A 23,899-nucleotide genomic window follows, 5' to 3' on the forward strand; every position below is an offset into this window, starting at 1 on the left:
TTCAGATACAACTCCTTGGATAAACGCTGAATGTTAATGCCAGCAAATAGACGTGGGGCTCCACCCTTTGTGCCATGTGGGGGTCCCCTGTGTGGGGATGGGGTAAGTATAGGAGCAGAGACTTTTCTTTGAGATGGGGGGTGACTATGAGGGGGGCTAAGAAACTGTCCCCAGCCCACCCCACCTGTCCCTGCATACGGGAACGGGACGGGAAAGCGCTTGTGTGCAGCTGGATGGACCAGATCCAGACCCTTGTGGCTGCATCCATGCCTGCATCCCAGCTCCCACCCCGGTGGGCTTGGGCTGGGGGCAGCCCTGCGTGGGGGCTCCTGGGTCAGGTCAGGGGGTGTCCCCCTGTAACGGGGGCTCCTCTTTAACAGGGATTCCCCACAATGCAGGGACTGCCTGCAATGGGAGCTCCCCTTAATGGGGACTGCCTGCAGCGGGGGCTCCCCTTAGTGGGGGCTTCCCTTAAAGGGGTCTGCCTGCAATGGGGGCTCCGCTTAATGATGGCTCCTCCCTTATGAGGGCTCTGTACAACAGGGGCTCTGTACAATGGGGGCCCCCCTTAACAAACCTGACCCCAGCACAGGCTCGCCATATGGCTGCTCCTCCCTGTCGGGGGGGGGGGGCTTGCTGCGATGGGGACTCTTCCATAAGAGAGGCTCCCGGCTGCGGGGGTTCCCCGTAACGGAGGAGATCACCCCGCACCGAGAGTCCCCGAGGCTGGGCTGGGCTGTCCCGGGCTATCCCATCCCATCCCATCCCGTCCCGTCCCCTGCCGTGCCGTCCCGTGTCGTCCCCTCCTCCAGCCGGCCCACACGCACACCCGGCCCTCCTCCTCCTCCTCCTCTCCTCCTCCTCCTCTCCTCCTCCTCCCACTTCCTCCGCACAATGCGGGCTGCCGGCCGAGCGGGGCAGCGGCAGCCGCCCCCCCCCCTCCGAGCCCCCCGCCCGGCCCCGTAGCGATGCGCCGGGGCAGCCACCGCGCCGCAGCCGCAGGTGAGTGCGGGGACCGGCCCCGCGGGCGGGGGCAGGGACCGGGGCCGTGCCGGGGGGCACCGGGCCGTGCTGGCGGGGACCGCGGCCGTGCCAGCGCTCCGAGCCGGGCAGACGGCTGGGGGGTCCCCGCGCCCCGTTGGCCTTTGGGCTGCTCAGCTCCCGGGCGGGCTGGGGGGGGGGCACACTGCAGGGGGGCTCCCCGGTGCCCCGTGTAAACGCCTTCCTCCGGATCATCTGGCTCTCGTTGGGCGACGCGGGGAAAAACGGGCTTCAGGCTCCGCACCCCGTGTTTGTACCCGGTACGGACCCCGGGCTCATGCGGCTGATGCACCGCGGGACCGGCAGGGACCGGCCGAGGTGGCTGTGGCGGGGCGGCAGCGCTGCCTGCGCCCATGTGGCTGTGGCCATGCGGAGGGGACAGCGAGGGGACAGTGGCCACCCATCCCTCGGCCGGGCTGGAGCGCGCGCTGCTGCGATGCTCGCGGTTTGCGAGTCTGTGGGTCGCGGCTGGATCCGTGTTTGTGCCTGTGTGTCGGAGGGGTTTAATCCCCTGGATACTCAGATGTCGCTCTTCAGGCAGTCGCTCTGCCCTTCGGGTGGCTGCTACACGCTTCGTTGAGTGGTTTTTTTTATAAAAGTGGACATTGCTGGGGCTTTTTCAGGAACGGCAGCCTGATTTGCAATGCAAGCAGTGGCTTGCTGCCTGTGTTCGGCGAGGATGCTGCCTGTAGAAGTAGCTGGCTCGGTCCGAGCAGGCTTTTGCCTACCTGGCAAGAGCTCCGGAGCTGCAAACTTTTTAAAGAGGGATAAGGTACTAAATGAGGGAGCTGAGGCAGCTGAGGCCTCTTGTTTGCTCCCCCAAATGACCCTAATGGAGGGAGCCTCAGCGGTGATCGCATCCAAACCCACCGGAGAGATGGGAAAGGTGACCTCCTCGGCAGGGACCCGAAGTCCCCACAATTGTAAACCAGTATTGCAGCCAGATGGAAAACTGCCGTCTTACTGGGGGACAAGTCCACTCGCTTCGGGGTGACACGAGGAAAGGCCCCTCCGTTGGCAGCCCACTGCCGCAGGACCCCGAAGGGGGGTGTTTGGTGGAGAGGGGGGCTGCAGCACGGCTGGTGATGTCCGATGCCAGCGGGCTTAAGAGATTTTGGGGTTTATTTCTCAATTCCTGCGGGCTGGCTGGGAGTTGGCGGCTGTTTCTTTGCATCACGTGGCGGCGGCGGAGGCGGGAGGCTGCGATGAGAGGCTCCCACTTATTACTGCCGCGTTAGGGCATCGCATCCTGCGGAGGAAATGCCGGGGAGCCATGTGCTGCGCCTGGCGATAACGCGCACGGCCGCGCTTGCTCGGAGCGGTGGGAGCAAAAAGAGGCGTCTGAGCTGCCCCCAGCAGCCTCGGCAGGCCAAGGAGCCCGGGCAGAGGGGTGCGGGAGGACTCCCGTGCCCCTCGACATCTGGAGCGCGGCAGATAAAGCGGGCTGTGGGCTGCCAGCAGTTACCGGGGAGGTTTCGCTGCACACAGCGTGGCGGCATGTGCTGCTTTTCATTTAGTTTTACTTTTCTCCCTCCCAGCCAAACAGCCCCTTCTGGGAAGAACCCCTGCAAAGAAGGGGGAGGGGGAAAAATAGTAAAAAAAGAGGAATAAATCAGTTGTGTTTAATCCACCCACTCCACTGCTTTCCCCCGCTGTGGGGTTTTGGTATCACAAGTGCTGGCCACGCGTTAGTGCTCGCCCAGGCATCCCCCGGCCCCGATTCCCATGCGTCCCTCTCCTCTCTGCAGACCCCAGCCCCGACAGCTCTCCATGGCTGGGGGAAAAGGAAGAGGGGCATCGCCGCGCCGGCTGCAAGCGGATAGTCCCGGAGGGGCAGGGCTGATGGTGACAGCAAAGGCAGAGCTGTTTGCTTGGGTCTGAAATGGCGCAGGTGTAGGGATGGCGCCAGCCGGGGCGAAGCCCCAGTGTATTTCATAGAAAGAGGGAGCCCATTAGTGCCCTCACCCTGATGAGGTTAATGAGCTCAACCCCTATCAGACATCAGAGAATCCATGTGCCTGGCTTTGGCTGCTGCTGTGGGAAGACTTGCTCTGTTCCGCATTCCTCCAGGGAGGCTGGAAGCTGGAGCTGGCCGCCTGCTTTCCCACCAGATCGGTGGGAAGGGGTTGGGGTGCTCCCAAGGAGAAAGCTCTCCTTCCTCCCCTGCTGAAGAGGGGTCTCCGCTGCTGCCGCTGCAGGCGATTGGGAAACGGGGCCATTGCGTTGGCACTGCCAGCGTTACCAGGTCCTGCGGTAACGGCAGGGCAGGGCTGGTTGCACAACGTCCCTGACACCGCGGGTTTTATAGATCAGTGCCTTTCGGGGAAAGGGGAAAAAGCAGTGGGGAAATGTCAGAAGTCACAAGATCCCAGGTTTCTGTCCCAGCTTGTCCAGCCTGTGCATCATCATCATGTGGAAGGGATCCCATGCCTGCATCTCCTTCCCACACAGCATCTCCCAGCGAGATGGATTGAAACACCACCCTCCCAAGGGATCCCTCTCAGGCAGTTGGTGGGGGGGGGCAGTTGTCAGCTGCAAAGGAAAATAACCCAGCTTGGGACCCCCAGCCCAGCTGAGCCCCCTCCTGCTTCACATCCTCCCAATCGGAGTGTAAGGAAAGCCTGTGGCTTGTTTTGGCAGGACCATGTGCAGCCAACTTCTCCTCCTGGGCATGGCCCCCCAAATGTCTCAGCCAGCACGTGGTGACAGAGGACCCTGCAGCAACAGGCGAGGCCGGGGCTGTGGAAAGCAAGTTTGGGGTTTTGGGGGTTTTCTCCAATCTTTTTCAATTTGAGGTGGGCATTTTCCTTGGGTCAAAGTGATGGCAAATTTAGTTGGTACTGGATGTTGTGGCAATTACCCCGAGGCTCCTGAGGATAAAGCTGTGGGAGGTGATGCGGCTGCCCCACAACCCCTTTCTTTGGGGAGCTGCTACTGCGCGTGCGGGCGGGGTGCTGAGCTTCCTTCTGCACCGCAGGGAAGCATCGACCCTCAAAGAGGCTTTCAGAGGAGTCCAGGGAAGCAGCGTCCTCCCTGGAAAGCGAGAAATTGTTGAAGTTTGGAGAAGAAACCCAAGCCAAAGGAACAGCAGAGGGACACAGCCGGCTCGGTCATGCCGGAGCTGCTGTTTTGGGGGAAATGGCTGGGTTTGAGCTGGGGCTGGGGACAAGCAGGTCTGTGCGGGGCCATCCCCTGGTCCCCCCGGCTGGGCATGGGGGGGGCAGAGCCATGGGGGGGACAGGGGTACCTCTGCTGGCGGCCAGGGGGGCCGGTGGACCTGTGGCCACTGTTCCTGCCTGTGAGTGGCCTGGCAGGGCTCTGCCTGCGCGGTGTGGGGAGCTGGCAGCATGTGGCCTGTGGTTTGCCAGGGCAGGCGGCGTGGCTCTGGGCTGCAGCTGGGCTGCAGAGCACAGCCACCATGCTCGGGTGCCTTATCTGCCCTCACAAGTCTCCCCAGTTATCTGCTCCATTTCCCCTTCTGCGGACAAGGCTTTTATCTTATCTCCATGCACTCTTCCTCTGTTTCCTTCTTTGCTTTCTGCTTACTCTTGCCACAAAAAGAAAAAAAGCACAGGGGGGTGAAGAACAGACATGAGATCCTGCAGCAGTAAGTGCATCCGTGGGTTTGGGGGATGCTGGGCCATGCTTGGGAGATGCTGGGTGACGTTTGGACAGGCTTGAAGGGTGCTGGGTGGTGTTTGGCAATGCTTGGGAGATGCTGGGTTGACGTTTGGCTGTGCTTGGAGGGTGCTGGGAGACATTCGGCCGTGTTGGGAGGGTGCTGGGTGACATTTGGCCACGGTGGGAGGGTGCTGGGTGATGATTGACCAGGCTGGGAGGATGTTCAGCTGTGGTCCAGCAATGCTTAGACAGGTCTTGGGGCTTGCTTGGGTGATGTACACAATGCTCAGGTGATGCTGGGGGATACTGGGCGAAGGTCTAGTGATGCTTTTAGGGCTCGGGCAATGCTCAGGTGTCTCAGTGGGATGATCAGGCGATGCTGGGCAGTACTGGGGGGATGCTGGGTGATGCCAGGAGATACTGGGGGATGCGGGGGGATGCCCGGGAAGGCCGGGCGGTGCTGGGCCGGTCTGCCAGCTCCACCTGCTGGCACACACCGCCTGACACTGCAGCACCCGGCCCCGCCGCAAGCCCAGAACCAGAAGAGACCGTAAGGGAGAGGGTCCCTCTCAGCTGCAGCCTGTTGTGTTGGGGGGAAATTGTCAAATTAGCTTGAAAGGTGAAACGTGGCCAGGGGGTCCCCGCGGAATTTGGGACACACTGTTTGCCTCACTGTAGTCTGCGGGCTCCTCACCTGAGCTGACCCGGCTTTGCTCCCCGCTGCCTGCAACAGACGCTCATTGAGGCTTTGAAACGAAAGCAGCGAGAGCTTTTCAGGCTTTTTCCAAGAAGACGGACAGAGAACACTCCACCGGGATCCCCCCCCGCCAGCTTCAGGCTGTGCAGGGCTGCCCAGGGAGCGCCTGACCGGATCCCTGGCTTCCACGCTGAGGATCAAATGTTGTTTGTCTGTTGGGGTGGGCTGGGTTTTTTTTGGATCTCTGCCAGGTGCCGGGAGGATGGGAGAAGGAAAGCAAGTCCCTGTTGCCCTTGGCAGAGGCTGACTGTCAGATGAGCAAGGCTTTCCGTGGCTCCCCTCCTCTCCTTTAGCCTTCCAGTGTGATGCTGAGCATCACAAATGGATAAAGAAAAGCTGCACATGAAAACCAACGTGTTTTCTCCAGCCAGCGTGTGGGCAAGGTGACGTTTGGGGAGCTCTCGGCAGACCTAGTCACCCCCATGCCTTTCCACCGTGGGCTGAGTGCTTGCCATGGGGAATTGCTTTGCTCATGATTTATTTTCTCTCTTTCCCATTCAGGAAGGCCAGCTCACTTCTCGTGTCACACGTCCTGGTCAGGACGCCGGCAACAACATATAAATGGCCTCAAAACGGCACTTGGAGGCTCTGGACCCTGTGATTTTCAACAAGCTACCTCGGCTGGAGGCAGAGCCTGCCACTGGCTTCCCCGCCGGCCTCTGCAAATCCAGCCCTGTGCCCAACCCTGGCTCCGAAAACCATTTCAACTACAAGGGCTCCTACTTTGCCTGCCCGCTGCAAAGCCCCGACAGTCCCGAGCAGCCCCTGGCACGCTGGAGCCCAGCAGCCGCCTACCTGCACTATGGCACCGGTGCCGGCAGCCAGCCCGTGCCAGCGGAGGGGCCGCTGGGCAGCTGCCTGCTGTACCGGCCCGAGAGCCTGGGGAGCCGGCTGCAGCCCCCAGGCACCGAGAAGGGCAAGGACAGTCTGATGCGGGAGCTGCTGATGGCGAGGGAGAAGTGGAGCAGCCCACCGCCAGCACCCGGACACCCCTTCCCAGTGAAGAAACCGGTGGCGGTGAACAAGGCGGCCCCCCTGGCTGTCCCCAAGCCAGTGTACAGAGCCCCTGTGTGCTTCGTGGACCCCAGGATGGCTCTGCCGCTGGGACCCCGGGCGGAGAGCCTGCAGCAAAGACCGGGGGATGCAGACTGGGCTCTGCCCGCTGCCACCCCCACCAGCCACCCTCTCCACCCCGGCGAGCCCCGCAGCGGCACTGGGCTGCACAAGAGGGGTCCCCACTCTGACCCCAGCCTCCCACCGCTGCACCGCAGCCTGGGACTGCCTGCCAAGGAGAAGGTGGGCTCCCCCATTGCCTTCTCCCCCTACTATGCCGCCTTTGAGAAATACAGGGCCCCCCCTGGCACCCCCTTCCTGGAAGCCAGCTGCCCCACTGCCCACAGCCAGAGGAAGGTGCCCGAAGTCCCCAGCCTGAGCCTGGAGCCCTGGCCCAAGCTCCAGCCACCAGCCACCAGCCCAGTGTACCGGGAGAGGCCACCGCTGTGCTACCCGCACACCCACTACCCGCTGCCCCTCCATAAAGCTGCCCTCCTCTACCACCCCCTGGCTCCCACCATGGAGGCACAGCCCAGTGCCCTGCCCGGCGCCTACAAAGGCTTTGGCTTTGTGGGAAGTGAGGAGCCCCTTCCCAGCTCTTACCTTAAGCCCCAAGCCCCGAGGAGCTACTTTCCCAGCCCCTTGGACACCTATGGACCGAGGGCAGCCGGCACCGGTGCGGTGGCATCACCGCCCACCAAGTCAGCGGCACTGCCGAGGGATGCTGAGCCGCCACAGCCAGCTGGCTACTTGCCGAGCCCTGGGTTTGCTTTCAGCCCCAGTGATGCAGCTGTATTCGGCACCTTCGCTGGCACCGAGCCTGGCTGCAAGCGGCACCAGGAGGAAAGTCCCCGGCGGCAAGTGGCAGCAAGGCACAACAGCGCTTTCCAACCTGTCTGCGCCCCAGAGAAGGTACCCAGGGGCTCTGGTGGGCTCACAGAAACGTTTCCCAAAGGAGAAGAGGGCTGGGTGAAGCCCAGCCAGGGGGAGCAGGAGCCCCCTCACCCAGGCAGGAGAAGGGCCAGCCCAGCCCTGCAGGAGACCCCTCGTGGGGGACCACCGGCTCCCGTCGTGGTAGGGAAGGGAGATGCCTGCAAGGTCAAGGATGCACCCAAGGAGCTCATCCCCCCTTCTCCATCTGCCTCCCCGCCGGAGGGGCTGAAAAACCCAAAGGATGGCGAGGTGTCTCCTTCCTCCCCACCCATGCCAGTGATCAACAACGTCTTCAGCCTGGCACCTTACCGAGACTACCTGGAGGGGACCAAGGGCTCATCCCAGCTCCCCTTCTGCAGGGAGCATCTGCGGGGGGACACCCCACCCCAAAACAAGGGGGACAGCCAGGAGCCCGCCACCCTTGGAGATACCTCAGTGATGTCCAGCCTACTGCCTGCGGGGACACCGGCTGGCCAGTTACCGAGGACGGGCAGCGGCGCGGTCCAGAGCCAAGGGGAAAGCTGCTACAGAAGGGTCCCTGAGAAGCCAAAGCTTGTGCCCCAAGACGCAGGGTCTCAGGAGGGCAGCCCTGGTGGGGTGAGGAGTGGGGACCTGGCCCCTGAGGACATGGTGCTGGACCTCAGCTTGAAGAAGAGACTGGTGAAAGCTGGGGAGACCCAGGGACCCCCCGGCCACGTGGAGGGAACGCTGGATGGGGAGGGTGCAGAAGAGGAGGAGGGTCCAGGGGGGAAGGTTGGGGTGGGAGAGGGGGCCAAGCCCCAGGCGCTGCCCTTGCTGCTTGAGGTGGGCTCTGGGGACAAGAGCCACTTCCAGAGCTCGGCCACCTTCATGTTCAAAAAGTACAAGATCCTGCGCTCCCTCCCGCCCAGGACTGTGCCCCCCCCGCAGGCCAGCAGCCCCCACACCCCCCAGCCCAGCTTGCCACCACCGCCCCCCTCCCGCAGTGTCCCCACACCACCGCCACGGACACCCCCCACCTCCCCACCAGCCAGCAGCCCACCGGCCCCACCAGCCGGCCCCCAACCCAGCATCTCTGCTCTGAGGGGGGCTCACCCTGACCTGCAGCAGCCCCCGCTGCCCGAAGTCCCCCGTGCACCCGCAGAGGGGAGCTTCTCACTGCCCAGGCAGTGTGAGACCCCTGCCCCACAGAGCTCCGCTGGCCAGTACTTCACAACCCTGCACACGTGGCTCTGCGACGTTATTTCATGCTCAGTGTCCAAGTCCTCCCCGGAGCTCCTGCAGGAGTGGTTGAAGGTGGCAGAGCCAGCAGAGCAGTTTGGAGAGATGCCCAAATCCCCCCTCAAGCCCAAGAATGGCTCCAGGATCCCTGAACCTCAGAAGCCCACCAAAGGCAAGGAGATCTGGCTGGCTTTCCAGGATGCGGCCACGCTCCTAACCAACCTGCTCTCTCAGCTGGAGACCTTCATGTTCGCTCGCAAGTGTCCTTTCCCCCACGTAGTCCGGGCAGGGGCTGTCTTCATCCCCATCCATGTGGTGAAGGAGAAGCTCTTCCCCAAGCTCCCGGGGGCCTCGGTTGACCAGGTGCTGCAGGAGCACAAGGTGGAGCTGCGCCCCACCACGCTCTCGGAGGAGAGGCACTTGAGGGACCTGGAGCTGAAGAGCTGCACCTCGCGCATGCTGAAGCTCCTGGCACTTAAGCAGCTCCCTGAGATCTACCCGGACCTGCTGAACCTCCACTGGCACAACTCCATCCGGCAGCAGCTCGGTAGGTAGCCCAACATCTCCCACAGAGGTCTGGGGACACTGACGGGGACTCCTCCGGGGAAGCTCCAGCTGCACCTGCCTCCCCGATGCTGCTGTTTGGTGGGAGCATCCATCACTTGCATGGTCCCTCAGTGCCCGTGTCCTACCAAGGGGTCTGCGGAGCAGGATATTTAGCTTTTCTTCATGGGTTGTGGAAGGAAAAAGCTTGAACTGGGGTGTGTGTGTGGAGCTGATGGGGTTGTCCTCGCCTGCCCGGGTGAGAAAAATCATCCTGGGGATACTGAGGAGGTGTTGGTCACCTCCAGGCCACCTACAAGGGCAGGAACACACTGGGAGCAGGGCAGCGTGTACACTGCATGCTGGACCTGCCACCCATGGCTGTCCCATCCCACCGGTGACAGTCCCACCACCCTTCCCTGTCTGCACATGCTTTTGCTTCTGCTCGAGGCTGTTGCCATCAACTTCATTTCTTACAGGTTCAAGCTCGCAGGCTGGCCAGCATCCCTCCAAGTAGGTAACTCTTCTATGTGTGTCTTTATTGGTATCTATAGGATTTATATGTCGTTTTGAGAAGGGGTGTGCGTATTTGCCATGATGATGGGAGCTTGGGTTGGCTGGGAAGGAGCACACAAGTGGCTCCGCTGCCTGGGCTGGAGTGGGGATTTGTGGCTGGGAGGGGGATTATTCGGGATGGGAAGGTGAAGACCCTGCTGTCCCTAACCATTCTCTCCTCTCCCAGGTAGCCCTGGCGTGGAGGCACTGAAAGCCGATGGCAAAGCGATAGCCCTGGATAGCACGAAGAAAAAGACACTAAGGAATGTGTTGAGGGCAACAGCTGGGCTGCCTGCCCATGAGGACAGGAGCTGCATTTCCTCTAGTGCATCACCTTCCAGTGCGTCTCCCACCTCCATCCACAGCCAGCCAGGCTGCAGGCAGGGAACTGGGAGGGAACAGCTGGAGGTCCAGTGGAGCTGGAGGGCTGGAGCAGCATCTGTACCCTCAAGAGAAGAATGGAAATGGCTACACCATCATCCCCAGCCTTGGAGAAAGGCTGGCTACTGTGGGGATGATTCATCGCATCCCCCCTCTCTCCTCTAAAGTCACCTCTCCTGCTTTATACACGCCGTTCCCCAGAAATGTACCTTCCTCCTGGTTTTTAATCCTCAAAGTGCTACAGACTTACACAATATTAAGGGTCAAGGGATCGCAACTTCTGTAGTTACAGGACTGAATTGTTGTTGTTTTAAATGAAGACATTTTAAAAATGTTACATATTTACCTTTATAAGGAGCTGCTGCCTTCAGGTTATGTGGGTGTTTTTTTAAAAAAACGTAGTAATTTATACTTGCCTTTTTATTTAAACACACAGTTTCACCTGTTTACTGTGCTGGACCAAGGCGGTGGGAACGCGCTGGTTGGGTTCAGAGCATCAGTCCCGATCGCAGCTGAAAAAGGCTGCAAGAAAGACTGACAGGCTGGTGAAACCCAAACCACAACAGCTCCCAGCTGCCCCAAAGGAGAACATGGGAGATGCGCGTTTAGGGATGACTTCTGGATGGAGACGTGGCCACCGGTGCGACCGGAGGGGCAGGAGAGGGGAGGGATGCTGCGAGACCTCGGAAGGAGGGTCTGTCCCACCCCACGGGCACTGAAGGTGGGTGGGCATCCCGGGGGGGCCCGGCAGCTGAGGACAGCAGGACTCCCCCTCGCCCGGTCTCGGTGGCGGTGCACAGCAGAGGCCTTACAAACTCAACACTCAGGTGTTTCTCCAGCTGACGCAGGGATGGAGGAACAAAATGAGGGTGGTTATTATTTTCAATTTCACTACAGGGAATATTTATTTTAAACTAAGAAAAAAGAAAAAAACAACTCTACCCAAACAGTACCATAGACTCTTTCTAGCTGAAAGGTGTGTTTGCTGGTCTGGGGAGGCGATGGCGGCTCTGTGTGTTCTGTGGGTGCCGTTCTGGTTTTCCACTGGGATGTGCTGGCCGTGTGGGGGATGGGGAAGGGGGAACACTGCTGTTCTCCTTGCTCTCCTTTGCCATGCCCCATCCGTGCATAGCATTGTAAAGTGATTCAGAAAGCAGTGTTTGTTAATAATATTGTAAATTGTTTTTATATGTGTGTGTATATATATATATATATATATATATATATAAAATGAGGTTCCAGGGAAGAAAGTTCCTTCACTTTATTTAATGTTTTGTAAGAATATGAATTTCAAGAGGTGCCTCACCTGATTAAAAGGGTTTGGCTTGTTTCCAAACATGCTGTGCTTCAGTCTCTGCTTGCCAGTGTGGGACTGTGGGACCTTTATGGGGATGGCGGGGGGTGTCCCAAATCAGCACCCACCACCACCCAGTGGGCTGGGCAGACCAGACCAAGTCCAATGCACTTGCCTGCTCCCTGCAACAAGTCATGAATGATGTGCCCAGCCCCTCCATCCCATCACTGGAGGGCTGGATCCAGCATCTGATTTTCTGGGGTTGCTGGGAGCCCCAGGGGTCGCCCATCAGTAAGAGAGCACATCCCAGCACCCGTGATGGGTATGTCCTGAGCTCCCTGGGTGACAGCCCAGGAGAAGGATGCTGCTGGGGGTGTCTGTGCATCAGAAACAGGGCAGGAGAGCCATAGGTTGCAGCAGGGATGGCACCAGCCCCCAAGCACTCTTCTGCTAGGGTGATGCACCCTGAGCTGATTCAGCAGGGACCCCTGAGGCACCCTACCCCTTGTAAGCTTCCATCAGAAATACAAAATCTGCCCGGTCCTGAGAGCCAAACACCTTAAGCCATGTTTTTCAGCCCAAATCACTCAACCACCACCATAACCTGCTCCCCACAAGCAGGGCATTTCAAAGAGTATCCATGATGATCAGGGCTGGTGCTTGGGGAACCACCTGCCTGGGCTTAATGAGGAGCAGAGGGAAGCTGGGACCCCTCTAGCCAAGAAAGAGCTTCACCTGGGGGAGTGCAAATGAGTTTGTGTGTTAATTGGGAGCAGCTGGAATGGAGCCACCCCGCCCCCTCCCCCCGAGATAAAAGCACAGGGCTGGGCTGGGGGCTTGGTGCTCTCTTCTCCTTACGTGCTGCTAGGTAAGGGGTGCTGGTGGGCTGGGAGGTCTTGCTGTCCCTGGTGAGGCTCTCTGGGGCAATGTTGGTGTTTTGGGTGGGGAATGCCTGAGCCCAAGGCTTGTCACAGCCCTGCTCTGCACTGTGAGCCTCCTGGGGGGGATGCTGAGACTTGGCACAAACTTCCTTGAGCTGGAGAAGTTGCTCAGTGCTGCTTGAGACCGGAGAGATGCTCTGATGAGGAACCTCCTGTCCCTGACTTGGGTGTGGGGGGTGCTCTGGGGACAGGCCAGTTACTGGGGAAGACTGGGATGGGGGGAGCCTGGAGGGACCCAGCCTAAAGCTCTTGCTGTACCTCTCTGCAGCTGACCTCTCCCCATGGCCTCTCCCAAGCAGGGCCAAGGGGCAAGACCACCAGACCCTGTGGATGTTGCTGCCTTACAGCCAAAAATGCTGCCCTGTGATGAGAGGGAAGGGGCTGTGACCCTGGCTCCTGCTGCCCGTGTGGCCACCACTGCTAGCAGGCTGCTGTGCAAAGCCTTCCTGGTGCTGGCCATCTGCTTGCCTGCCACCGCCCTCCTGTACAGCCTGGGGTCTCTGGGTGCCCTGCCCCAGCCCACCCTGGGCTCCCTACCTCTTTCTCCCACTCAGCTGGGCTTGCCAGCCCCCCAGCGAGGGACAAGTGATGATCTGGTGACAGCATATGGGGACCCGCTCAATGAACCAGCGATGCAGCAGCAGAGGAGGGTGCTGGTGGGCTCTGTGGGCACCCCAGGTTGCTTCCCTGGACTTGAAGGAGATGTGACTCACTGTGCAGATGCTAAGGGATGGACCCTGGGGACACAGACCCCAGCTCCTGCCTCTCCCTCAACAGCTCGGACGTCCCCACAGCAGCCTGGATCCAGGCATGGGGCAGGGCTCCGGCTGGGCACGGCACTGGCTGGGATGCTGTCCCCTGTGCGGTGGCTTGGCACAGAGGTGTCTGCTACCTCTGCTCAGCTCCTCCAGACCACGGGTGAGCCCAGCCCTGGCTCACAGCATCACCTTGCTCCAGGAAGCCTCTGTGGCTCAGGACCAGGCTCACATGATGCACCACAGGTGCCTGTGGTGACCCAAGCCCCCCACCCTGGGCAGCCAGAGGGCACAGCAGAGCCCTGGAGCCCAGCGAGAAGCTCGGAGGGCAGCCCCCCCACGCAGGGTCACACAGCTGCCTGGATCCCTGCTGCCTCCCCAGCACGGCTGCAGCCCCCCTCTCTGCCCATTGCTACCCCTGCCCCCTCCGTGGGGGCTGCGTGGCTGCGAGTGGTGCCCACCCAGCTGGTCTCACCTGGGGGGGGGCATGTTCCAGCTGATGTCCCGTCACTGTCAGCTCTGGGTACTGCCTCCCAGAGCCACAGCATGGCCAGCCAGCCCCGACGTGACCGGACCCCTGGGGCACCCCCTGACCCTCACTCTGTGTCCCATGGAGCAGATCTCCAGCTGACTGTGAGCTCTAAGCCTCCTGCTGTGGTGACAGCCACCAGTTTGTCATCTTTGGCACAAGCTGTGTCAGCAGCAGAGGCTCCCAGCAGCGTGCCTGCGTCTCATCAGTCTACAGCCAGTGGATTCTCTGATACCCAGCATGGAGCTTCAGTTGCCAGAGCCACCATGAGGAGCCACAATGGGCAGAAGGAAGAGGTGAGACCTGACCATGGTATGGGTGAGGACCACCCCTCTGCTCCTCAGCTGGGGCCCCTGCCAGGGCTGCCCTCAGCTATGCCAACGGAAAGGATGCCCACATCAACTGAAATGCCTCCTGGCACTGTGTGGGTGCCCTCTGCTGTGACACCCGAGATGCTCTGGGACACATGGTCTGCTGGCACCTTCCTGCACAGCGAAGCTGCTCTGCTGGTGGACACTGTCTTTACCGAGGCCCTGGGAAATGGGTCTGGACTCCTGGCCACTGTCTTGGCATCTCTTCCCAATGCTGTGTTGGCTCATGACAGCAGCCACCTGCAAGTGCTGGCTCCTTTCCTTCCCACAGCAGCACCTGGGGGACCTGCTGTCACCTCAGGGAAACCAAGTGATGCGCCTCCCCTGCTGCAATGGCAGGCTCTGCCAACACCCACCGAAGCCCACCCTTCCCCTGCTCTGAGCTTGACCCCCAGCGCTGCAGGTCCTGCTGTGACTGGGGTGAGCTTGGTGGCTCCTGATGCCACCCCAGAGCCTGGAGTGACTGAAGCCCCCTGTGAGGACAGAGCTGCTATGGTGTTTTCCCTCTCTCCAAGAGCTGTGGGTGTGACATGTGGCTCCCCCCTGGTGTCACCTACCCAGAGGCCATCTCTGGGTCCAGACCCCTTCCTCACAACAGCATCTGAGGATAGACCCAGCGTGGGGCAACGCCAGGCCATGAAGGTGGAAGAGAAGAGTGTGCTGCCTGGACAGTTGGCTGTGGCAGAAGAAGCTGGACACAGCGAGCTGCTTCTGACACCAGCAGGATCTCTGGGACCCACCCGTGTCAGCCCAGGCTCTGTACCCCCTGCCAGCTCTGAGGACCCCGCTCTGGAGCGTTGCTCTGAGCCGGTGCAGCACACCAGCACCACAAGCTTGGCCTCTCCATCTTACTTGCTGACTTCCACTGGAGCTGTGCATGCAGCCAGCTCCCCAGGAGCGACCCTTGGTGCTGAGTCTGTGTCCAGTCAATCTGTCAACTCCCTGCACCCCTCCACAGCCAGAGAGGATCTCGCTGCAGCTGCAGGAGAGGCCTTCACCCCTGCTGAGCTGGTGACGGTGGGCAAACCTGGCTCCCTGAGTGCGAAGCCCCCTGCACCCCACCCCACTGGGCTCCCCTCTCCTGTGCACGTGCTGCCCTTGTGGTTCCGGCTGTTGGGCATTGCTTACACAGAGGCTCTGAGCAGCAGGGCTTCAGAGAGTTACCTGGAGCTGGAGGAAGAAGTGAGGCTGATGGTGAGTGCAGGAGCTGGCTGGTGGAGATGTTGGGTGCAGGGGGTGCAGCTGAGATGCTACTTCAGGAAGCCCTGCTGGGGCAAGGAGCCTGCAGGCTGCATCAGCCTAGGCATGGTGGGAACGAGTAAATCCCTGGCACTGCTTCACCTGAGCTGGACTGGGATGCTTGGTTTGAGGTGGGTCTGGGCTCCCCTTGCTGCTGGCAGCTAGCAGGGCCGTAACACACCATGCTGGTGCTGGGGTATTCCCTCCTGGGTGCTGTTTCTAGGCTGATGGGAGCCCCGAGTATTGCAGCTTAGCCATGACCATCTCTGGGGGTGCTGGCAGGCCCTATCCTGGGCAAATGGAGCTGAGTTCCCTCTGTATGCACCGCACACCTCCCGGTATGTGCCCCCTTAGCACAGGGGACCTTGTAAAAGCTGCTTGATTAATAGGTGCTTCTCTCCTCCAGCTAAAACAAATGCTGTCTGCCTATGAGACCTTCCTGCAGGCAAACATCCTCGCGTTCCTGTGAGTATGCAGCTCTGCCCTGTGGCAACAGATGGAGGGTGGTGGGTTTGGCTTGGAGGGAAGGGTTTGTCCACAAAATGTTCCAGAAGGATCTTGTGAGGGGCTATGCTCCCTCCTTAGGGCTGTCATCCCAAGGGATCCCTGGGTGAAAGTGTCTGAAGCTCCAGATAAAGCCACCTGACCCCTCTTTTGGGTGGGGTGTTAATGTGAGGATGGTGGGGCTCTTAAGCTGCTCCCAAAGGGGAGGTGGGCTGTCCATCATCTTGTCTTCCTCCCAGGAATGGCTCGGTGGTTGTGCAAGGGGAGGCTCTGTTCCGAGGGGATGCTCCTGCTCCCACCAACTCCCACCTCATCCGGACAGTTGTCACAGAGGCGAGCAAGGGAAGGAGCATCTTCAGCTGGCATCTGGAGCCACAATCTGTCCAGTCCGGTGGTAAGCCATGGAGATCTTCCCACAATGAAGCTGCTGCTGTCAGGTGCCCTCCCTGTACTTCTATAAAATCCAAAACTGGCCCAGTTTGGACTTAAGGCTTCATCTTCACTTATCCTTTTTCCTGACCCATGCTGGACCTGTGTGGTCCAGTGCTTCTGCTAAACTCTCTGGTTTCCCCTCCTTGGCCTGCTTCTCCTGCCCTGGGAGGTGGTGCATCCCAAGCCCTTACCACCACAAAGGTATTCACCTTCCCACAGCTGCCCTGCTGGCTTCCGTTTTCAGTGTGTGGTGGAGGGTGAGCTCAGGGCTGACCACCTAGGGCAGGTGGAGGAGCAGGTGTGAGCATAACTGTCTTCTGAACTTTCAGGCTTCAGCCTGGAGAACCTGGACTCGGAGAAGCTGTCCATCTCTTTCACTGTCTTCCAGCTTGCAAGGAACAGGACAGCCTCCCTGGAGAGGCTGGTAAGTGAGGTACGGTGAGCCTTGGTGGCATCTTCCGAAGGATGATGCTGGGAAAATGAGCATAAGCTGGCTGCTGCGCTGCCTGCAGGGTGGGGTAGCGTGCACCGAAGCAGAGGTGGGGTATGAGCTGTCCTCTCCATCTAGGTGACTCGGTCTCTCAGTGCCCTCTACCATGTGAGGAACTTCTCCATCACACAGCTCAGGTATGGGACACCACTACCCCTCTCCAAAGCGCTTCATTAAATTACCTTCACTACTCCTTGTGCATTCTGCAGCGAATTAGCTGTGCTGCAGAGATGCAGAGGATGAGTTGTGCTGCACTAGCAACCTGGGAGGGTGATGTGCAGCTGGCAGCAAATACTGTAACTGAGCCAAGTAGTCAGAGCTGCTGGAAGAAGACTGGCAAGAGTTTGGCCCTGCCTTGCTTAGAGCCCTCCTCTCCCCTTAGAAACCTCAGTGGGGACCTGGAGATCACTGGAGACCTCTACCTCGACACGATTGTCCATGCTGATGTTGCAGGGGTTCTGCAAGCCTTGACAGCTCTTGCAACCTGCTCTGTGGACCTGACCACTCTCTCAGTGGAGGGTAAGGACAGTCCCTGTGTGTGGTAGGGCTTGCTGCTGGCTCTGCTCACCTGGCACTTGTGTCTTGTCTCTTCAGGAGCCAGGCTTCACCTGCAGGTTTACCCGCTCTCCTTCCTCATCACCAACAGACACTTCAGTGAGGACCTTCTGAACCCGCTTGCTATAGAGCACCAGGAGCTCACCAGAGACCTTGCTGATGTGGTAGGCATGGCTAGTGGGAGGGGGTCAGGGTCCTCCCAGGGTACTGGGAAAGGAGGCTGGGGGCTTCTGGGAGAACAGGGGCTACTTTGGGGTTGTCCAAACCAGACCTTCAGTGGCCAGTACCTGCTGAAGACAGGTACCAAGGCTTTAGTGGCAAGATGTTTTCTTTCTGCTGATGGTGCTTCAATAGTTCAGGCCACCACAATGCATCCAGGGACCCAGAGGGTGCTGCAGGACAGCAGCTGCCCTGTGTCCCTGCTGAAGGGAGCTGGGACAGCCACTAATGGCTGTGGAAGGGGTGGTCTGGCTGGGTGAAACACCCCTGAAGGCTGGTGGGGAGCTGAGCAAAACCTCTCTTCCAGGTGGCGAGAGCCCTGAGGGACCACAGGAGCCTGCTGCAAGTGGTGATAAGAGGATTCCTGTGAGTGAGAGAAGAGGGTTTGCTGGGGCAGGCATGTACAGACCTGGGGAGGGAGGGGAGGTCTCCCTGCAGACACCAACCCCCAGGTTATGGCTGTCAGGTGTATCGCCTGACAGAAGGGTTTGCAGCAGGCAGCTGTGGTCAAGCATTTGCCCACTCTCAGGGGTGACCTGCCAGACCCCCAGGGATGTCCCTTCCATCCCAAAGAGCAGATGCAAAACCAGTGCCTCCCTGAATGGAGAGACATCCTCCTGGGGCCCCTCTGAGCAAAACCAGCTGGGAGTCTGGCTGTGCCATGTGGCCACAGCCCAGCCTGGGGGCTGCAGGGTCACTGGTGGGACTGGCAGCTGCTGGAGCTCTTCCCAACCCTGTCCGCAGGCCTGGCTCCTTGATCTGCCATGGGGATGTGGTCTTCCAGCACCCTGCTCCGACCAGCCTGGAAGTTTTGGAGGCACTTGTGCTCTCAGTTGGGCCAAACAAGACTTTGGCTGGTTCAGCCTTCCAGGTGGACCCATACTCTCTTGCTGTGGGAGGTAAGCTTCCCTTGGGGTACAGGTGTACAAGCTTCACCAGCTTGTAGCTCTGTGCTCACAGTGTGAGCAGAGCAGACCCATTGTGCAAAGGGAGTGTGAGATGCCTTGCCTGGTGAGGTGACCCACTGGCAATGGCTGATCTGAAAGTACAATTCTAGTAACAACTGTGCCCTCTGCACAGCCTGGGGCGCTGGACATGGACCATTTGCTGCATGCCGGCATAGGACAGGAGGGAAGGGTTATCTGGAAGGGGCATGGAGGGTGTCAAATGAGTTATTGGCATTTTATATATTGCCTCCTGTGTACTGAAGGAGAGTGGGTGGCTGCCACCTCATGGAAAGTCCCCATGTCCTGCAGGCTGTACTAACTGCTGTCCTCTCCTCCAGAGGACACCCTGGAGCCCCGGTTGCCAGAAACAGGCTTTCCAGACTATGGTGTGGTCATCGTGGTTGTGTGTAGTCTCTGTATCATTACTGCTGCCATCGTCTCGCTTCTGGTAAGGGTGATGTCTGCCTGGGGTGGACAGAAACAAGCCGGGGCAAAGCAGCCCTGGTGCCTGTGTGAGGTGAGCAGGGAGCAGAGGGACTGATGTGGGGCCAGGCTTGGCTGCAGCCTCTGTGCTCTCCTCCCTAGTGTCTGGGGACCAAGAGGCTTGGCTGGACAGATGTGTCTGTCCTCTGGGACAGAAGAGACCCTGAAGTGGGGACCCAGACCCTGGAAATGGATAACCAAGTGTTCTGGGCATCCTCTGAACAGGTAAGTGGCCTCTACAGTCCCTTGAATTAGAATCTATACCTTGGACCTGGAGCCTTGAAGCACAGCTGCTGTTGCTGCAAGTCACGTCCCTCTTGTGCCTAGTGATGGCCATGGCAGGGGTTGGAGAAACCCCTGGAGGGAAGGAGACTTCACCCCTGCCCTTGCTGGAGGCAGGCACAGCAACTTTTTCCCCTCTCATCCACAGGACCCTGAGGATGTTCATACACACTGGCACAATCACTCTGTCTGCTGAGAGAAGATGTAGCTAATGAGGCAGGGAGGTGGGGGGGAGCCTGAAGAGGGGTAGTGGGGGAGAGCTGCTGAGAAGCTATCCCTGCTCATTGGGTGGCAGCTGCCAAACACTCCCTGAGAAGGATGCATGTTCAGCTGTATAAAGAAATCACTTTTGTATGTTGAACTTCATTAAACTGTTTATAGAATTTCAAACCCAGCTGTGAATGGACTTTGCTTCTGTGGTGTAGGTGGTGGTGGGCACCCCTGCCCTGGGCTTGCAAGGTTCAGGCTGCTGTTTGGAGAGGGAAAAAAAAAGTGTGCTGAAGAGGAAAAACTGCTGCTGAAGCAGGACCAGGTGTAGGCTAGGTCCATTTCTCCTTTCTGAGGCCCTGGATCCCTACTGTGCATGTGATAGCAGGGCCTTACTCACACCTCGGTCTCAAAGGGAACAAAACTTGAAAGATAAAACCTGTTGGCTAAGGGGGAGCACGCATCCAGTGGTATAACACCTTTATGTTGTCTAAATTGATGAAAAAGACTTGCTTATCAAAGTTATCCATACAAAAAGGCTATATAACTGCAAGGCTATAAAATCTTGACACAGGCAGCACTCAATGGAGCTCCCTCTCAGCCAGCCTGAGATTCCCTGCCATCACCATGCTGTGCTTTCCCTCAGAGCAGCTTGTATGTCTATTTACTTTCTTTTGCTTTTAGCTTACTATAATAAGCTGAGCTTCATCTTCTCCAGCACTTGACTAACCACTCTCTAGTGCTAGGGAGTTTAAAAGGCCAAGGAAATACACCCCTGGTGGGGTTGCTTTGGGGGAAATCAAGTGCTGGGCTGCTCCCTGGCTAAGAAGCCCTTCCTGCTCTGTGTGGGGTACTTTCCTTCATCCCAAAATGCAAAGCACCCTGTGATCAGAGCTCTCATTGCTGCCTACTTAATTACAAGCTAAAGTGTTTCCCCCCAAAAAAACCAAACTTAGGTGTGTTTTCCCTTCTTGCTGCATGTTTTTCCCCAGTGTATGGAGGCAGAAAGCAGGCTGTACATGAAGATACTCACTTCAGAAGGAAATGTCAGTTGCTTTTTTTTATTCTATAATCAAGGATCATCCAGTCCCAAGGATCTCCAAGGCAGGCAAGGAAGAGCCTCTCTGCAGTGAGGGGCAGAGCTGACCTCATCCTGCCCTTGGGGCTCTTGTCCTTGCTTGCAGGCTGTATGGGGCGGTCCTGCGGGAGCAGGGAGCCTGCGTGTTGCTGGCAGGGACGTGCTGAGCTCCCCTCTCCCTTTCCAAGAGGAAGAGGAGCTAAAGCCAGCCCTCCCTTGTACTCTGCAAGACAAGGAATCCACGTAGTGCTCCGCAATTCCCACCCTCCCTTGCCAGCTTCTACCTGGAAGTGACCCACAAGCACGTTCCTCAGGGGGAAAAACCTGCTGCATTCCCCAAACTTTGAGAAAATCAGAGGGATGCCCAAAGGCACGGAGCAGGTGCTGGTGCTGCTTGTCAGCTCACAGCTGTAGGGCTGGCTGCACAAAGCAAGGGGTGAGAACTTCCCCAGAACTGACACCTCCTCTCTTGGATGTCACCTACCCCCAGCAGGTGAGTGAAGGGTAATAAGCATAACCCAGAGCCTGACCAGCCTAACCAGACTAGTTCTGCTGCACTTAGGAGGAAAAGAGGAACCTATTCTACAGAAATCTCTTTAAATGCTGGTTTTCTAGAAGTGACACTTACCCGAAGGCGCAGGCAGGAATGAGCCGACCTGCAGTGATGAAAGCAAGCGTGCCAAAAAAGGGGGAATCCCAGCAAATGGGCTGAGTCAGCGGGGGAAAAGCAAAGCAGGGGAAGAAAAAATAATACTCCAACAGCAGTTGGAGGCCACCAGTGTGAACAACCAGGGCTCTGCTGGGCCTGTGGCAGCTGCTGAGTCCTTGCCTGATGCCCTTGAACCCCACAGTGTCCCGCTTGTTCCCGCTGCCGGGTGTCCCAGCTCTGCCCGACGGACCCTCAGCCCAGCATCGTCCCGCCCACGGGTGCTGGTGCCCGGGGAAGCCCCGGAGCGACGCGGGGCGGGCGGAGCCGGGGGCGGAGCCGCGGTGGGCGGGGCGCGGGGCTAGAGAGGAAGGGGCGGGGCTGTAGAGCGAGGGCGGAGCTGTAGGGCGAAGGGCGGGGCTGTAAAGCGAGGGCGGAGCTGTAGAGCGAGGGCGGAGCTGTAGGGCGAAGGGCGGGGCTGTAGGGCGAGGGGCGGGGCGCAGCGGCACCTCCCCGGGCCAGCGGTCGTCGCCGTGCTGCGGCCCTCGGCCCCCCGGCCCTGCCGCGACCCCCGGCGGAGCAGCGCTGCCCGCTGCAGCTCCCTCGGGGGCGCGCAGCACCGCTCCGGGGCAGCACCGGGGCGGGGCCGCGCCGCGGGGGCGGGGAGAGGCGGGGCGGCCGCCCGGTAGCTGTTCCGGGTCGCGGAGGCGGGTATCTGCAGCGGTACCTGGGACCGGCGGCGACATGGTGGGGAGGGGGCCGGCGGGGCCGGCGCGGGGGGGCGCGGCGGGGCTGCGACGGGCTCTGACTGTGCCTTCCCCCCGCAGCGGTTCCGCTTCTGCGGGGACCTGGACTGCCCGGACTGGGTCCTGGCCGAGATCAGCACCCTGGCCAAAATCGTTAAGTGCCGCCCCTCCCTTCCCCGTGTCCCCCTCCCTTCCCCGTGTCCCCCTCCCTTCCCCGTGTCCCCCTCCCTTCCCCGTGTCCCCCTCCCTTCCCCGTGTCCCACTCCCTTCCCCGTGTCCCCCTCCCCTACCTGGGCACGGTGGTCACTTCTGTTTCTGCCCCCGCAGTCCTCAGTGAAGCTGAAGCTGATCTGCGCCCAGGTGCTGCGGGACCTGCTGGGGGAGGCCATCGAGGTGAGTGCGACCCCCCCGTGGGGGGGCCGGGATGGAGACAAAGCGTTGCAACACTATAAATGCATAATTAGCAATAGTACTGATTTTTGTAGTCTTAAGCCAGGCCTCGGTGTTGAGAACGCTGCCAGCCAGTACCAGTAGTAATAATATTAACTATTATTATTGTTAACACAGAGGTGAGAGTGGTCAGCGCTGATGTGGGTGGGGAGGGCATTATGTGGCCATGTGGTACCTGATGCTGACGCTCTGCCCTCCCACAGTACGAGAAGATTCTGAAGCTGACCTCGGATGCCAAGTTGGGTGAGTGGTGCTGACTCACCCCCCAGGGAGCTGCATGCTGGTGACGGGCAGCAATGTGGCAGGGGCCCCATATGCCGAGGCGGTGGAGCTGACCTTCTGTCCTGCCTGCAGAGTCGGGGGATGTGAAGGCAACCATCGCCGTCCTCAGCTTCATCCTCTCCAGTGCCGCCAAGCACAATGTGGACAGCGAGTCCCTGTCAAGTGAGCTGCAGCAGCTGGGGCTGCCCAAAGGTGGGGGACCCTCAGGGGGGACGTGCTAGGGCTGAGCTGGCAGCTTCTGGCACTGCGGCTTCACGCCCAGAGCCACTGTGTGCCATCTATCTCCCCTCTGTGCCATCTATCCCTAGGAGCTCCTCTGAGTGCTTTACTGGGGTTCAGCCAGGTGTGAGCAGGGGGTTTCTTGTCTTGTCTCTCCTCCCTGAGCAGAGCATGCCAGCGGGCTGTGCCGGTCCTACGAGGAGAAGCAGAGCTCCCTACAGGACAGCCTCAGGGCCTGTAGCCTGAGATGTGAGTGCAGCGTTGAGTCTTGCTGGGACATGGGGTTTGGGGGTTGGGGTCAGTCACCCTGCCCAGGGGTGCCAGGGTTCTGACACTGGCCACCCACCCACCCTAGTGAGCCAACTGGGCTCGGTGCGCTGGCGGGTGGATTACACTCTCAGCTCCAGCGAGCTGCGGGAGGTCAACGAGCCCCTTGTGCACCTGATCTTCAACGTGCGGGACAGGGAGCATGGGAAGACAGTGGCCATCCCCATGGCCCTCTCGGCTGACAAGTTCCGGGTGCTGCTGGCAGGTGAGACCAGAGGAGGGGTGGCAGCAGGGACCCCTGGCCCTGGGGGGCTGGGGGGGATGCTGGGGGGATTTTGGTGCCCGGGGGGGGGGGGCGGGATGTTGGTGCTGGGGGGATGCTTGGACCAGGGGGAGATGCTGGGGGGATGCTGTGGGGATTCTGGGATCAGGGGGAGATGCTGAGGGGATGCTTGGACCAGGGGAGGATGCTAGAGGATGCTGGGACCAGGGGGTGGTGCCGGGGCCAAGGAGAGATGCTGTGGTGCTGGCAGCTCCCCCGCCACCTTGCTCCTCTCTCCTCAGAGCTGAAACAGGCGCAGGCCCTGATGAACACCCTTCTCTGAGGAGCTGAAAAGGAGCACCGACGCTGGATCGATCGCGAGGCCGGACTTGGTGCTCCCAGCTGGGCCTTGGCACCGCCGGGCTGGGGAGGGGGAGGCCGGGGGCAGCGTTCCCTGCCCGCGTACTTTAGACCCCCGGGGCCGCCCGGGGCAGCCTCAATAAAGGTGACGGTGACAAAGCCAAGCCGCCTCCCGCCTGTGTGTCCCCGCGGCGGCGCCTTGGGCCTTGCAGGCCGCGGCGGGGCCGTTGCCTGGGCGACGCGGTGGGACTACAGCT

The 23,899-nt window shown here is 59.9% G+C and overlaps 2 protein-coding genes across 4 annotated transcripts; both read left to right on the plus strand.

Moving 5' to 3' along the window:
• Positions 1–616: 616 nt before the first annotated feature.
• On the plus strand, positions 617–11,308 carry C7H15orf39 (chromosome 7 C15orf39 homolog). 3 transcript variants are annotated; one of them, XM_055716564.1, is made up of 4 exons: positions 617–1,002; positions 5,921–9,152; positions 9,628–9,661; positions 9,891–11,308. In XM_055716564.1, the coding sequence occupies exons 2-4, from the start codon at positions 5,981–5,983 to the stop codon at positions 9,892–9,894; spliced, it is 3,210 nt and encodes a 1,069-aa protein (XP_055572539.1). In that variant the 5' UTR covers positions 617–1,002; positions 5,921–5,980; the 3' UTR covers positions 9,895–11,308. The 3 variants fall into 3 exon arrangements, with proteins under 3 accessions (XP_055572539.1, XP_055572540.1, XP_055572541.1); XM_055716565.1 differs by lacking the exon at positions 617–1,002 and adding an exon at positions 1,408–5,802; XM_055716566.1 differs by lacking the exon at positions 617–1,002 and adding an exon at positions 1,408–4,648.
• Positions 11,309–21,566: 10,258 nt separating this feature from the next.
• Positions 21,567–23,791, plus strand: COMMD4 (COMM domain containing 4). Its single transcript, XM_055715324.1, has 8 exons — positions 21,567–21,803; positions 21,884–21,955; positions 22,130–22,195; positions 22,456–22,495; positions 22,607–22,726; positions 22,922–23,002; positions 23,109–23,285; positions 23,585–23,791. Exons 1-8 carry the CDS (start codon positions 21,801–21,803, stop codon positions 23,623–23,625), a joined length of 600 nt encoding a protein of 199 aa, XP_055571299.1. The 5' UTR covers positions 21,567–21,800; the 3' UTR covers positions 23,626–23,791.
• Positions 23,792–23,899: the final 108 nt, after the last annotated feature.

This window comes from Falco cherrug, chromosome 7, assembly GCF_023634085.1.
Source record: "Falco cherrug isolate bFalChe1 chromosome 7, bFalChe1.pri, whole genome shotgun sequence".
NCBI lineage: Eukaryota > Metazoa > Chordata > Aves > Falconiformes > Falconidae > Falco > Falco cherrug.